At 38.6% G+C, this 15887-nt stretch overlaps 1 protein-coding gene across 2 annotated transcripts in view; it reads left to right on the top strand.

The window, feature by feature from the left end:
* Positions 1 to 15887, top strand: part of LOC100745294 — an 81768-nt gene that overhangs the window by 57480 nt on the left and 8401 nt on the right. Inside the window, exons 5-8 of one of the 2 annotated variants that reach the window (XM_012385274.3) lie at positions 599 to 1022; positions 2985 to 3085; positions 5220 to 13857; positions 13960 to 15023. In XM_012385274.3, coding sequence (XP_012240697.1) covers positions 599 to 1022; positions 2985 to 3085; positions 5220 to 13857; positions 13960 to 15023 — 10227 coding nt within the window. Of the gene's footprint in view, positions 1 to 598; positions 1023 to 2984; positions 3086 to 5219; positions 15024 to 15887 lie in introns of both variants that reach the window. The other variant, XM_003489319.4, reaches the window with a different exon arrangement.

Here is a 15887-nt window from a genome sequence, read left to right as displayed (position 1 = left end):
GAAATTGACACAGTCGACATTTATGAGCGATTAGCTAATTAATCAGCCTACTTGATTGGTAACTATCGATCGAATTGCAGAGCAGTTGAAAGGACATCTCTTCATGTTGATTGACAATTAGCTGTCGTCGAACGAATCTCTATTGATCGTCCTGCGATATTACTGTCGATTCCAAGTCCAATCGTAATAACCGTGCATGCCGATCGTTATTATCGATTGAGTTAATTGGGACGTTCGCTTCGTGAAATTGTCCCGTGAACTAGAACTTCAGATTGTTGCTCTGAAATTAGCCTAAAATCCTTTTCACGGTCCAAAACAGCACAATTGCCCGTGAAAAATCAATAAATAACAGAAAAATCATCGAAAGTCATAAGTTGCTCACCAAAAAGCTGTTTAATTATAGTAGGGTGCAATTTTGATTTTTTATTAGATTTTCTTGAAATAAAAATATAGTAAAATAATTGTACAAAACTTGAATCACGCAAACGCTTATCTGGCAAGGACTATTTTATTCGTTGTTTCACGTAATAAAATTACTTAATTAACGAGCAATAATACAACGATGACACTAATCACAATTACCTTTTCTTCGTCATAGGTAACTTTGAAAGAAATGGAGGACCACAAAGTGATGACGCACCCAAACGTCTGGTGTTCCCACTTCGAGTTTTCTGGTGACCAAAGGGAACTTTACAAGCACCTATTTCTACCAGGAAAGGATGTACCCACGACAAAGGCGAGGACGGCTATCTTAGTGGAAAAGGTGTGCACCAAGTGTTCTAAGAACTGTACCACTCTACCAGAGTTGCATAGGCATATGTTGGAATGCGGTGGAGACCAGGCTTGGTTGTTAGGACTATTTGGCAATGGAAAGAAAAAGTGCAAGTGGAGACCCTTTGGAAGTCGCAGTAGAAGGCGAAGGCAGCGTGGAATGAAGAGAAACATTCAAAATTCCCAGACTCCGAGGGTGAACACTCCTAAGGAGAAGCAACCTACGGGGCCAAGGGTCAGGCCTAGTGACAGTGAGTGACCATTTTCTTCTATTTCATTTTGCCTAATTTATAAAACTATCAGCTCCTCTTCAAATCATCGATGAACAGCAAGTACTTGAGACAAAATTGCAGGACTCCTCTTTATATTTCCCATCAATGGAAAACAAATTACAATGCTGACCACGTAAATACTTTATTTCGAAAAGGACACTGCCTTTGAACGAACGTAACTTAACACACGCAAAGACAAGTTTTGATGCTTGCATGTTTACAAGCTGATCAAGCGATCAATAGGAGAAGTCACGTAATTAACACCTGCTACTGGACTCTGATTAAGCCGTCATCTTGTAACTCTCTGCAGCTGTAATTTAGCTACCCTTTCACGGGATTTAATGTCCTGTGAAATATAAATTTTAATTAGCTTCCATTAAAGCGCGAATGTTGAGTTACCCAGCGTAACCAAATAATAAATTATGCTGTTACATCGGAATAAATTAATTTTTACAGCAAAGATAATACTTGTTTTAGGATAAAAACTAGTGTAATACATTTTTTAATTACCAACGTTATTAATTATCTCATGTAGAGTCGCGTTGTATCGTAACTTTAACTTTGGCAATTCTAATAAAATTTATTCTCAATGAAAAATATAAAAAATTCCAGAGCAACGCACGATTTAGAAGTTAATAAAAAGCGAACATAAATAGGAACACAGAAGGTAGGGAAAATTTGTTAACCACACTGGACGAGCGTCTAATTATTGTACTAATTAAAACTTTGTTTCATTTAGTTGAATCACTTATCCAACAACTTCCCTTTGCCACGCGATAATTATGAATATGGTGAGGCATGATAACTTGAAACTTATTAACCATACGTTGATTAATATTAACGTGCCTCTAATGTCCCTACATATATACGTCTGTGTATTTACGTGCGTTTGCATATACAGTTTGGATATACAGAGTGTTTAACATTTTTTCTGGAAACTTTCACAAAGTGTTGCAGCATAATCCAGCAGAGAAAATAAAAAAGCGTGTTATATGCAACTTTCGTGTAATTTTGCTTTATTAAAGAGTTACGAGCAAACGTTGAACATAATCAAAAGTATGCAATTTTTGCCAACTCTTATTGAATTTTAATTCCACAAAATTCCTTTGAATTATAAGCTATGCTTCCAAAATTTCGGACACCTCGTATTTAAAGAAGAAACAGCTGATATTCAGGCAGATATAATCAAACATTAATTGAGTGATTAATAAGCTTTTAAACCACTATACTAGATAGCCTTTACGATACACGATTTTATGTATGAATAATCCCCAATGATTGGAATTAAATAACCAATGAGTTACTGTCCAAGTAAATTACGTTATTAATGATACAATGTTAATGAAACTTTCATGAAGCACCTGTAATAAATAATATATATATATATAAAATAATTGATATATTGTAGCATCATTCTTATGTAGAAGAATTAAGTTGTAAAATTGGTAAAATTAGACAGATAAACGAATTTGTATCAAAGTGATGCAACGTTATACGTTTAAGAAAAATTGGCGCAAAACTGTACAACTTAATTTACTTTCATGAAGCACCTGTAATAAATAATATATATATATATATAAAATAATTGATATATTGTAGCATCATTCTTATGTAGAAGAATTAAGTTGTAAAATTGGTAAAATTAGACAGATAAACGAATTTGTATCAAAGTGATGCAACGTTATACGTTTAAGAAAAATTGGCGCAAAGCTGTACAACTTAATTTACTTTCATGAAGTACCTGTAATAAATAATATATATATATAAAATAATTGATATATTGTAGCATCATTCTTATGTAGAAGAATTAAGTTGTAAAATTGGTAAAATTAGACAGATAAACGAATTTGTATCAAAGTGATGCAACGTTATACGTTTAAGAAAAATTGACGCAAAACTGTACAACTTAATTTATGTTTTATACCGTTTTTCTGTTCATAGGAGAGAGCATACAAAAGATGTTAGCCAACTTACCCCCCAAAAGGGCAACCAGGAAAGTACTGCAAGACAATACGGCGCGGACTCAGGGCAGACTACGTACTGTAAGTGTTGAATATTTGAACAATTCAATTAACTTCATGCTAGATGTTCAGTTTTCGTGTTCATGTGGTTTTAATGTCGAATAACACCGGAATCATCATCCACGTGCTATTCATACTAAGCAGAATTAATTGTCATACATATTAATTGACACACAAATGAAGTAGAGTTGAGATATCTGGAAATATAATTATCAACTAGAGAAGAATAGTACGGCAACAGTAAATAAAGTTCCTTTAAATTCTTAAACAAAAACCTTTGATCTACCCTTATTATCGAGGAGGGAAAAATATGTCTGTAAAATTCAAATCTAAGCTAAAACATTTTCAATCGCAGATATAAAGCTTAATCGTTAAACGCATAAACGTACGTATAAGTGAGCGGTCAGTAATTGTAACATTAAAAAAGCCTCTGCCTTACCTCCTTCACTGGGAAGTAAAAAATTGCAAATTTCTGTGAAATAGAAATTCGCACGGAAGCTAAAAATGAAGGAATTCCGATACCAAATAAGTAACTTAATCGCTAATCGCACGTCTACAAACGTAAGTTATCAGCAGTTACGAAATTGGTAAATAGGAAATGAGAAACGAACGAAAGAAGTTCTTCGCTTCGACGACGAGAATTTCAAAATTGTGGAAAAATTTAACTCGACGACAAGATAAAAAAAAAGGGGGAAGATTGAAGCTTCAAGTACGCAAGTTAATTGCTGGAAAGACACGTGCAAGTGGTGAGCAATAATGCAACAGACAAGAGGACCTACTGACCGTGAAAGAAAGCTGCCGAGTCAGAAAAAGAAAGAGTTTTTAAGAGGACAATTTGCAAAAAATGCATGCTCTGTGCCAAGAAGCAAGCTGGTAAGACACGGTGACCCAAAAAGCATGCACAGACCGGCGACTGGTTGGAATTAGGTAAACGAGCAGCTCGCAAACAGCTCCAGTTAGCGGATGACCCGAATCCTGACGAAAAAGATGAAACTCGATAATGATAAGGCAATAACATGGGACCGGCTCCGGCTGGACGACACGGATATAAGTGGAGTATTGATTAGCCAACACGGTTGTCCGCACGTTGCACACACGGACCCATATACACATAGGGAGGATACGCCACGTAGTCACACCGACAAGACGGTTTTCGTGCTCTCTTAGAAAACTGGCACACGATTGACCCGTCTATGGACACTCCCTTGGCATTTTTGTCGAAGCAAGAACTATGACATTTGAAAAGTCTCGCTGGTTCCATCTAATTCGAATCGACCAGCCGTGGAACAAGCGCAGAATTTCGAGAGTGATTTTTATTAGGATAAGAGAAACATGCATAATGTTACGTATAGTGTTATTGATGTGGAATTGGGGTTTTAAGGATTTCACCAGCAGGGATGGTGAGGATTTACGACACTTTAGAATTATACTGCTTTGTTCGTTAAAAAGCCTTTAGAAATTTTGTAAGAACTAGAAACACTTAGGGTTGATCTTTAAGAGCACTGCTGGAGGTACTAATTTTAAAGGGTCACGGTACTGATGACACAGAATAGGAATTTTAGGGACTAGAACAGAGAATTTAGGATTGGTGAGTATTCAAAATATTAAACTTTGGTGTTTTCTTCTTTTTCTTTTTATGCTGAGAGATACAAGAATTTGTTAAGATAAAAGTAGAAATCGTTAAGGGTTTTATTTGCTGGATACAAGCACTGTGAATTATAATGCGTTCAGTACAAAGATACAAGGATTTTGTTGAAGAATTTGTTGTTTTATTAAGAGGTGATTTATAAAAAAGATCTCGGACTTGATTGTTCTAGTTAGTATTGAATTTTCAAACACTTCAGATTTAGAGGATTATTGAATCACAGACCTAAAAAAATACTTAGTTACTTCTTCAAACAAAAGAATCCACAAACCAAAAACTTCTTTGCTCAAAGTAAAGTAGCAAATCCCTTAGGGCTCAACTTAAATACACCATAATAATCCCCGTGACGTGTTGCTCAAGAAGCTTCCATAAATCACGGGAACAGTTGATTCCGTAGGTTGCACCAAAAAAAAACTCCCCTAACTTTCCGTAGAGAGCACAGAAAAATACACTCACCGAGGTGCGCGCACACACACACACAATACCACGAAGGCTTTGCCATTTGTACAGGTGCAATCCAGAACGAGACCACGAATGGTCGGCGACAATTCCAGCGCCTCTCGAATGTCCCGGAACAAAGCTGCCCTGAGGAACAAGCTGCTGAAGAACGCGAAGTCGATCCAACGGAATCGCTGTCGGATCGACAACATCTCTGCCGTGATCGAGAGCGTGGTGAAGAACTACACTCCTGATGACAAGAATCCCGACGAAGGACGAAACGACAGCTCAGAGAAAAACGACTTGGAGAAAGAAACCAAAGAGAAACCGGCTGAAGGATCGTCTTCTATCAAAGAAGGCGATGTGCCAGACGGAAGGAGCAGTAGAACAAAGATGGTCAGAGGTCCCAGAGTGTTGGGTAAAAGAAGAAACGTGAAAACGAAAGAAGGAGCTGTGAAAAGCTTGGTCCAGGTAAAGAAAACAACTTTGAAGACTAAAGCTAGAGCAGCTTTGAAGAGCCTGTCTGAGACGAAGGCAGAGACATCTAACGAGAGTACGAAGATATTAAAGAGTACCAAAGCTTCTCCTAAGAATGTGGAGAAGGAGGTAGATGTGGATGGAACAGAAGCTAGTCCAGGGGAAGCGAAGTCCCTCAGCCTAAAGAACAAGTTGTCCACTCAAACTACACCTAAGAGGAAGCGGCCGGTGGATCCTGTAGCCTCTTTGAACGCCTCCATCAAGGCAAAGTCACAGCTGAGGACCCAGGATGGAAAATTTGCCAGGAATCCTAACAAAGAGTCTCTGTCCCCTCAAAAGTCCCCTGAGATCAGGTGTCCTATTTCTGGTCGTTTAATAACCAAGATAAGGAGCAGCGAAACTAGTCCAGAGTCGTCGATCACTAGGTCCAAATTAAGAGCAGTTTCTAAGTGCAAGAATGGCGACCAGTTGCCGAAGAGGACAACCAGATTGTCTTCTGACAGCGACAAGATGCCGACGCTGGAGCCAGCTGTTCAAGTATCATCCAATTCTGAGGAATTTTCAGAAACTACTACGAATGACCTACCTATCCTATCTCCTGCTACGTCAGCTTCTAGCCAGGAAAAGATCCTGCGTGGCAAGAGTCTGACTAGCAAGTGTTTGAACCTGGAAGACAAGGAGAGTCCCAAGAAAGAGGAGAGTCAAGTTTCAGGAGAGAAAAGTGATGCTATGAGCAGTTTACAAGAAGAAGAGAAGGATCAGAAACAGGGTAAAGGCAGGAGAGCAAAAAATGAAACGAAGAATTTGAATAAGAGCGTGGAGAGCGTCGATACAAAGACTGAAGCTTCTAAGGAAGGCGCTAAAGGTGTAGTTAAAGAAAAATTCAAAAGGAAAAGTGCTCCTGCAAAGATTCTAAATGTGGAAGAGAAGAAAAATATGGCGAAGAATGCGGAAGAAGTAGGTCTGAAGAAAGAAGTGAGACAGAAAAAGGAAGAAGGAAAGTTGGAGACCAGGAGTAACGCTAAGGCGAAATTAGAGAAAGTTGTTGACGATGACAGCCCTATAAAGATACAGAACGTTCCCTTTGAGGTGAAGAAGTTGATAGGCTCAGACAATAAAGAGGATCTGCTAACCAAATTGGTTCTGACATCCAGGATTGCCACTTCGAAACGCTGTCTCAGGCAACCAGTGTCTAAATTTAAATTCGATCAGGCAAAGATCAAACCGCGGAAGGATTTAGAACTGGAAAAAGGAAAGCTGGATTCAGGATCCATCTCAGACGCGTCTACGAACAAAGAGAAATTCGATGCGAAAAGAAGAAAATCGCTGAGGAACACGGATAGGAAGGACAAAACTGCTTCAAAGGATGAGAAAGTTTCAGATGAATGCAACAAGATCAAAGAAGCTGTGAACGAGATGAAAACAGCAGTCAAAAGACGGAGAAGCAGTAGTATGTCCAGTGAGATCAAATCATTGGTCAATTCCAGTCAGACGTCTTTTGATGGTCAAACCAAGTCTGAAGTTGACATGACTGTCCAGGCTGCTGACAAGAGGCAAACTAGATGGTCGTTGTTGAATACTAGCGAAGCGGAGATCCAGAATGAACAGACAGACTTCAGCTTCAAGAAGAATACTTTTGGAAAGAGACGAGGTAGAGTTAAATCTAGCAATGAGACATCAGAAAAAAAGAACACTGATGTGTCCCAAACAAAAAATGAAGAAACTGGTAAAAATAATTCTTTTGAAGTTAATGATGAAGTCAATTCAATGGATCAGAACGAAGCAAATTCTGATGATAAAGGGGCCGTTTCAATAGGAGCAACGAAAGTTGCCAAGGATAGGCAAGAAGAAAGTGAGAAAATAACTAGAAATGAGAAAGAGCAACCCAAAGGATCTGATCATTCAGAGAACAAAGAAACAACCAAGATAACCGAGAATCTGAATCACTTACAGGTGGAAATGAGCAATTCTATGGACAGTGGCAAGGAAAATTCATTGGAAAGACCCGCACCAGTTCAAAAATTGAAAGTTGGCAGACCCAGGAAGTCCTGGGGACCCAGAAAAGAAAGAGCATCCAAAAGGTCTTTAAATAACGTAATTGGAATTCTTACAGAGGGCATGAACGTCCCTGTCGAGTCTCAGTCAAGTGTCTTGAGCATGCAGACTTCCTTGGATAGTGTGGACTCTAGTGTACTTCCCCAGAATTCCACACCACAGACTGATGATGCCACTAGCAAGACTCAAAATTTAGATAAAAGTATTAAATCTTCTGAAGACACTGTTTTAAAAGCCACAAATGATCCTGATAAGTTAGTAGAGGAGATCTCTTGTGTTGAGAAGATTTCTGACGAAGATCTAAAGCAAGTTGAAGTTTTAGAAGCAGCTAGTAAGGACCTGAACTTGGACAAATCTGTAGAAAAGGTTCAGAAGGTTGAATCTCCCTCTAAAGACACCAAAGAACAGTCACCAGCTAATGACATTATTCTAGATCTGTCCAGAAGGAAACAGAAAGGAAAGGGATCGTTCTTAGAGAAAATAGTTTCAAAAATAGCTAAACAGAAGGATGCTTTATTAGAAGGTGAAGTTGGTTCTCTATTGGATACAGCTGCTGACGAACTTACTAGTATTTTGGACGAAGTTGGGCCTGGTTTGTCAGAAAACACAGAGACTTCAAGCGAAGCGAAAGCGAAAATAAAAACAGAGAAGATTGGAGATACTAGACAGGAAACTATTAAAGAAGCGACTAGTGGGAGTTGTAAGAATAGTTTAGTTCCTAATAGTTTGAACAAAAGCTTGGAGAAAACAGATGTTACTATAGAAAATGAAGAGATGGTTTCGAAAGAATTTTCCAAAGAGTTGCAGTCTAATGTAGAAAATTCTGATGAAAAAGAAATAAAAAATGAATCGAATATAAGTTGCAGTAGAAAAGCTGCCGATGAAGAGATTGAAATTACATTGCTGAGAGAAGATGAAAAGACTACTTCTTTAAAAGAAAGAGAAGCTTGTACTAATGAGCTAAAGGAAGAGGAGGAAGCCGTTTCTATTGAAACGAGCCCTACTAAAAATGAAATTTCATTGCCTGTTTTGGAGATTCCAGTAAGTAATTCTGCAGATGTGTCTTTGTCAACTATGGAAGAAGAAAAGAAAAAATGTGAAGACGTAACTGAAGAAGTCAAAGTGAAAAGAAAATCTAAGAAACGATCAGTGGAAATGAAGTCCCCAAAGAAGAATAAAAGGAAATCCTCCGAGCCAGCAGGGAATTTTGAGGAGAGTTTGATCTCTGAGGAACTACATCTGGCTGACGTGATAAAGTTAATCGAAAAATCAAAGCAAGTGCCTTCTACCAAAGAAAATGTTCAAAACGACTTGTCTACTGAAGTTGATGCAGACAAGGTACCATGTGAGGAGAAAAGTATAAGTGAAAAAGTCGAAGCAAAGGATAATAGGATTGTTAATGATGTTAAGACAGCTGAAGACTCTGAAGAAAGTACTGAGAAGCTGAAGATAGATTCTAAGGAAAATTTAGAAGAACATGCAACAAATGAAGAGGATAAGCCAGAAGATGCACTTCAAGGTGTAAGTGTAACGAAAAATAAGGAAGAAGTTCATGTGACTAACGAAGAAAAGAATTCGATGGAAATAACTGGAAAGAAAAATTCCGTTACAGAGGCTGTGGATCAATATTTAGAAATTCAATCTCCAGTTAGAAGGTCCTCCAAGAGGAAATCGCAACAGGAAGAGAAAATAAGCCAAACCTCTGAAGAAGAAACGATGTTCAGAGTGGAGTCTACTGAAGTGACAGAATCTTCTGTAAACGAAATAGCATCTGAGAATAGCAGAGGACCCAGAAGGAAATCTTTCAGGACGAAATCCATGATACAACCGAGAAACGACGAGAAGACTTCGAAGGAATCCGAAAGTAATCTTGTTCTCAGTATTAGCACCATTGTCCCAACTGAAAATCCTGAACTGCCTTTGGAAGAACCATCTGAAAAACGTGAAACTATGCAAAACGAAGTTCCAACGCAACAGATAACGTTATTAGATAGCGTAGAACAGTTGAAAGAAGAAACAGAAGATTCTAGTTTCAAGAATACGGAGACTCGAGCAACAGATAAAGAAGAAGTCACTCAAAATCCTCCAGTGAATGATCAAAAAGAGTCACAGAAGATCGAAGAACCTATTGTTGTCCCCAAAGTGCCAAAGAAGCGTGGAAGAAAGAAGAAATGTTTGATAGTTGACCAGACACAGACACAAGGCACCGTTTCTCAAGAAAATTCTGACTCCAGGATGCACACGCAGACCGCAGCGCTTGAATCCACAACGACAAATCAACTTCCTCCTAGAAGATCCTTGAGGACGAGTAGACTCATCGAAGAAATTGAAGATCAGAGCAAGAATTCCAACGATCTGACTAGTTTACAAGTTTCTTCGGCAAGTCTGGAACCATTCAAGGTCCCAGAGGTAACCGAAGTGTTGCAGCACACAAAGAAAAGAACGTATAAGAGAAAGTCGATCATCGACGAGAATTTAGACACTCAGGGCAACTGTTCTCAACCAGAAACTGAAACAAGCAACGCAGAGTACCCAGAGGCGAGCAGAAGTTTGGCTGGAAAAGAGGAGCAGTCAGAAAGTTCTTGCCAGAGAAATTCTTCTGAAGGCAAAAAACGTAGCTTTAGGAGTTCGACTCGTGAACACGTAGACCTAGAAAGGTCTAGTTCTGTTGGTTCCATAGATCTAATTGGTAAAACCGAACAAATGAGTAGAACGAGATCTTCGAAGAGAAAACAACTGTCTTCTGAGGACTTGTCAGGCCAGGAAAGCCTAAATCAAAGAGTTGAGAGCGCAGATAATTTGTCAGAGACCTCATGCGTCAGTGATTTTAGTTATTTCAGAAAAAAACGTTATTCTAAGAAGAAGAAGCTTTACGAGTCTCGAGAAGACGTGCAAACAGATACCTCTGTGACCGACTCAGAATCTGTCGATACGGAGAAAAACATCCACAGAAGACAGAGTTTGAAAAGAAGAGCCAAGAAAAACATATCCTTCTTTGCTGAGTTCTATTTGATGGATGACTTCGATATCCCAATGGACATTGAGGATTGTATACCGCATCAAGAGACAGCAAAGAACGATGTTAGCGAGGAGTTACAACCAAAACCGTCGACTGAACAAGAGAAACCGGTTGAGGAAGTCATCTCGGACGAAGTTTTTGATGAAAAACCGGAAGAGAGCGTTGAAAAACAAGAGGAAGAGGTGGTTGAAAATTCTAAAACGCCGATCGACGAGGAAGAAGGCGAGGAATACGAAGACGACGAACTGAAAAACGAAGATAAGGTGGACACGAAGCTGGATGGTCTCTCCCAAGTTCAGGATGACTTTCAGCCAAAGAAGAGAACAGCAGGCAATTACGTGGTAGTTCATAAGAAGACAGGTGAAATTCTAATCGTGGAGAAGAGGAAGAAGTTGACGAAGGAAGCTGCCAGATTTTTCTGCGATGTTTGTACTACCAGCTTCACCAGGAAGAGCTCTCTAAAGAAGCACAATCAGTCTCAGTCTCATTTACTTCAAATGGCCAAATCTAAGAAAGACAGAACATGTATGGAGGACGCTGAAAATATGGAAGACGTTGGTCAAAATGATACTTCTAGTGACGAAAATAGAGTTGAATCAGCTGATGAAGCTATGAATGTGTCTTTAGAGCTGAAGGATGACCAGAAAGAGGCTAATCCTTCCGAATCCATTATTACTCAGAAAGATTTAGAACCAGTTAAGACTGATCCTTGCTATAACAATCAACTCGAACAGGATTCTTTGACGGATTCTCAGACCACCCATCAACACATCCTTGAAGATGAACTACTGGATGAAGAAATTTGTAAGATCACTGAAAATATGAGCCATGATGAGTATGTTCTCACCGATCAAGTGACTCCTGAGCCAGAATCCACATCGACGCCTATAAAAATGCAGATCAAGAAGGTGGAGGACGCTGGAAAGAAGAAGAAACATGAAAAGAAGAAAGAAAAAAGTAAGAAGAAAAGCTTGATTGATGAACAAATTATTTTAGATAATTCTGAGTTGGAAAATTCAGCCGATTCGACGTTGGTAACTGTCATGGGTGAGAATATGTCCATTAAAATTGCAAAGTCTTCGCACTTGAATAAAGCAAAGTCTAATTTGGATTATAAGGATGTTTCAGAAGGTTTATCTGAAGATTCTGCCGTGAGCAATTCAGAATCAAAAACCGATACTCCAAGAGTGAAAGAAGATGATTTCAAAGAACAGTGTTCAGATTGTGGTCCCAGGCTGCAGGAAAACCAGGATATGGATATGGAAATAAAAGATGCTCTGCTGAGGACAGAAGAAAACAAAATCGTGGAGAAAGATAGTATATATAAATTAGATTCCGAGGAAAAGGCTGAGGATCTTTCGAGAGATAAGTTAAACGATAAAGATAATGTAGAAAATCAGTCACATGAACGTTTGAGTCTGAAGTTTACCATAAACAAACGCAGCATAGAAATCTGTAAAGAAGTTGATTCTGAGAACAATAAAAGCTACGAGTTAGACTATTCAAGCACATTTAATAAGGAATCTGAAGATGTTAATTGCAATTCTGAGAAAAACTATGAAAGTGCATGCAGTATACAAGTTGAGTCAGTTAAAAGTTTTAATTACTCCAAACCAGAAATACAGGAATTTAATCAACGCTTGAATTCAAGCTTGTGCAAAGATCAAAAAGCAGAAAGAAGGAATTTTGAAGGTATTGATGAGTTGGACGCTTCTAAAGTACAAAACCTTGAAGGAGAAAGTATGAAAATGATGTATGATAACGAGAATGAACTGATCAAAACACAACGCCATGGTAAATCCAAGAAAGGCCGGGCTAAGAAACATTTTGAAAAAACAGAAAACAGTTCGGAAGATAAAACTATTAAAAGTTCTTCCAAATCTAAAGATGATCAGAATAAATTAGTGTTCAATGATGTGGCCAAACTTTCAGAGACCACAGATGATCAAAAATCACTCGATTATGCTGAAACATTTGATATTAATGAAAAGTTAGAGCGTTTAGTACCTGATTCACAGTTGGAAGATAATTCTGCTAAAAGTGATGGTATAGTTATCTCTGCAACATTAGAAAATGAAGATGATCATGAATCTAATGAATTACAGATTGTTGAGGAGTTAGAAATCGATAAATTTTATCCTGAGCCAGAGTCTTTGGAAGAAACAAATTTGAAACAGTTAGTACAGGAACAACAAGTTTCTGAGAAGAGAATTGAATTATTAGAGGACAAAATCAAGTATTTTCAGTCAGTGGATGATGATGAAGTTTCGTCATCCTCAAGTCTAGCTGACAAACCTTTGTCTCAAATTTTATTTGAAAGAGAAGAAAAATTGGAGATATATAAAGAGCAAACAAAGGAACGAGAGTCTTCCACGACATTCCCGAAGGATTCTGACAACGAGCCAAAACCTGAAGAGAAACAAGAAGTCGAGAATAGCGACCCTAAAGCCACCAAATCTGATATGGATGATAATTCTTTAGACACAAATGAATTAATTGGCAACCAAAATTCTGACAAAAATTTGAATACCAATGACGAACAAGCAGAGCAGCAGATCGCATCAGAGGAAGAATGTGAGCCAGAAGCATCGAAAACAGCGGAGGATTCTGACAAGGACTCCAAGATTTCATCAGAGTCTGAGAACAGCGAGGCAATTTCATCAATAATTGGTAGTGGTCGAAAATCGAGCACCAGTGATCGTCAAAATCCGAGCAAAAAGGTGTCCAGGAGCCACAAATACTCTAACAAGGACAACTACAGGAAATCCAGAGGCAAGAAGTCTTCTATAAGGAACAAGATCGCCGATTTGACCAGTGAAAGCGACGACAGTGAAAATGAGGACAAAATTGAATCACAAAACAAGAGCAAAATCGTGAAGAGTGTGTTTGGCAGAGTTTTTGGCGGTGAGAAGACAGACAAAGTTAAGGAGGTACTGAACGACTGGGTGTCCAAGTCAGAAGACGATTCAGATCTCTCCAGAACAGGCTTCAGATCTTCCAGTTCCAACGAAGGAAAGACTAAAGACTCAGGCGACAAGAAAAGACACTCAGTTTCATCCTCTATACCTTCTAGTCCCAAGAAACGTTCTGGAAAAAGATCCAAGAAGAGCTCTTCTTCGGACAGAGCCAAGGAGAGAAATCTAACCTATGAGAACCAAGGTGAGCATCGATCTAGAAAACACACAAAATCAAAGAACAGCTCCAATATTAAGAAAACACATGATGCAGAAGCTTCAAATAATTACTTCTTATTGTTACCAGCAACCAAGTGCAGACTCAGCAAGAAGAGAGCAGAAGAATTAATTTCTAGGACCTTTGAGGACGATTTTACTGACGTCAATGCTGACAAGAGCCAGAAAGCATTGAAACACAAGGAGCCAAATTATGGACTGAGGAATCAAGGCAAGCCTGACTTGACGATCAAAGACAGTGGCTATGGGTCCTTCAACTATGACGAAGATTCTTCCAAAGTGGTGCCTTTGGAAGATGCCATAGAAGAAGACGATCAGAAAGCGATCAAGAAGAGAAAGCTGACAGGTTTTAGAAAAAGTAAAGGTAGAAACGAAGAGGAAGATTGGAGAGATCTGGTGGTAGAGAAAAGAGTTTCGAAGAATCCTAAGGAGTCAGGCGACGAGGAGGACAATTTCACCAAGGTTCATCTTGAGAGAGACCCCTTCACTAGCCGAATGTCTGTTGATCTGGAATCTTCTCAAAGTTGCAGCAGTCTAGCACCCAGTAGCGTGAGGAACAGGTCTCCAAGTATGGACAGAAACTCGCAGACCACTAGAGATTCTGACATAGACGGTGAAGAAGACGAGGACATGGGCCACAGGCGAATTTCTCCCTTGTTCTGTGGAACACCTAGAAGTTCCATAGAGACCAGCTCCAACAGTGAAAATGAAGAAGAAGAGGAAAATTTGGCTACCAACGAGACTGCAACTAGGAAAAGAAGCTCCAGCGAGTTCTCTGGTGAGAAAATCGTCATTAGATCACCCTCTTCGAGCCACAAGAGCGAAGTAGTCACTATTGCACCCACTGACGCGATAGAGGACAACGCTCTGGATGTTCCTCAAGAGATTGAGACCACGAAGCCTAGACAGGGCAAAGTTCTGAACTTCGACGAGGAGCTGTTTGTCGAGTGTTGCTCCAGGTTGAAAGCCACCACTGAGAATGAGCTTAGGGGAGCTAAAAAGATCAAACTGGATCACAACGAAGGTTACCATAGGAAGGATGAGCAGCAGCAAGGGTTCAGGGGACCCAGGGATCGGTGGAGAGACGTCGAAAGCCAGAACAGCCTGGGAAGTCTTTTGGAATCCGTGAACCAGGTGAGTATTTCGTTAGATTAATTGAAGTTTTGCATGCTTCTTCGGATATTTCAGATATAATAAAGGTATTAGGATCTATAGGAGGGCAGATTTGGCTTTGTTTGAGTATCTGTGCTGAATTGATAAATTTAAAGAAATGGCGAATTAACATATTTTATTAAAGTATCTTGATTCTTATTTTAATTGCAATATTTTTTCTTTCTGTGTATTCTGCATGTTTTTATCAATAGATCTTTCTTATCAGCTGCTGATAACGCTGATTAAATCAGCCAATTAAAAAAATCGATATTGCTAAAAAATTAATTTGGAACAGTACGGTAAGTTGATAGCTTTTTGAAGGGATACATAATTTATTTACTATTGTTTAAGATATATGATTCACTACTTCATTGATAAGCCTACACTTTGCATGCACTATTCTCTTTCTTACTTTTCTTTTTATTATTCGCTTGGCTTGGCGATCTTATATTATGTAGTAGCTGAAAAAGTTCAACTTTCAGCTCAGTCTGCGGTTCTCAGTTTCTTTTGTACATGCTTACAGAATGTTTATTTGTAGGGGTGTTTTCTAAACATAAATAATAAGTAAATTCAATGAAATAACAAATATTACACAAACTACAAAGATATCGATGATATATTAATATGTGTACAAAAATATTAAATTATTATTAAATTTCTTCTTAAAACGGGATATGACACTGTAGCATTAAATTTAATATCACAGTCATTTTAGGATAAAATTGGTACGTAAATATTTCAGAATTAAGATAAACTGGATTACACCCTTACACGAAATTCTCAGAAGGGAATACTCTATACATTATTGTGGTAATGTTTGCAGGACCTATGAACCAGCTTTATACA

Source organism: Bombus impatiens, unplaced genomic scaffold, assembly GCF_000188095.3.
Source record: "Bombus impatiens unplaced genomic scaffold, BIMP_2.2 scf_0320, whole genome shotgun sequence".
Lineage (NCBI taxonomy): Eukaryota > Metazoa > Arthropoda > Insecta > Hymenoptera > Apidae > Bombus > Bombus impatiens.
The sequence above is the reverse complement of the archived record's forward strand: the minus strand, read 5'-3'. Positions and strand labels throughout refer to the sequence as shown.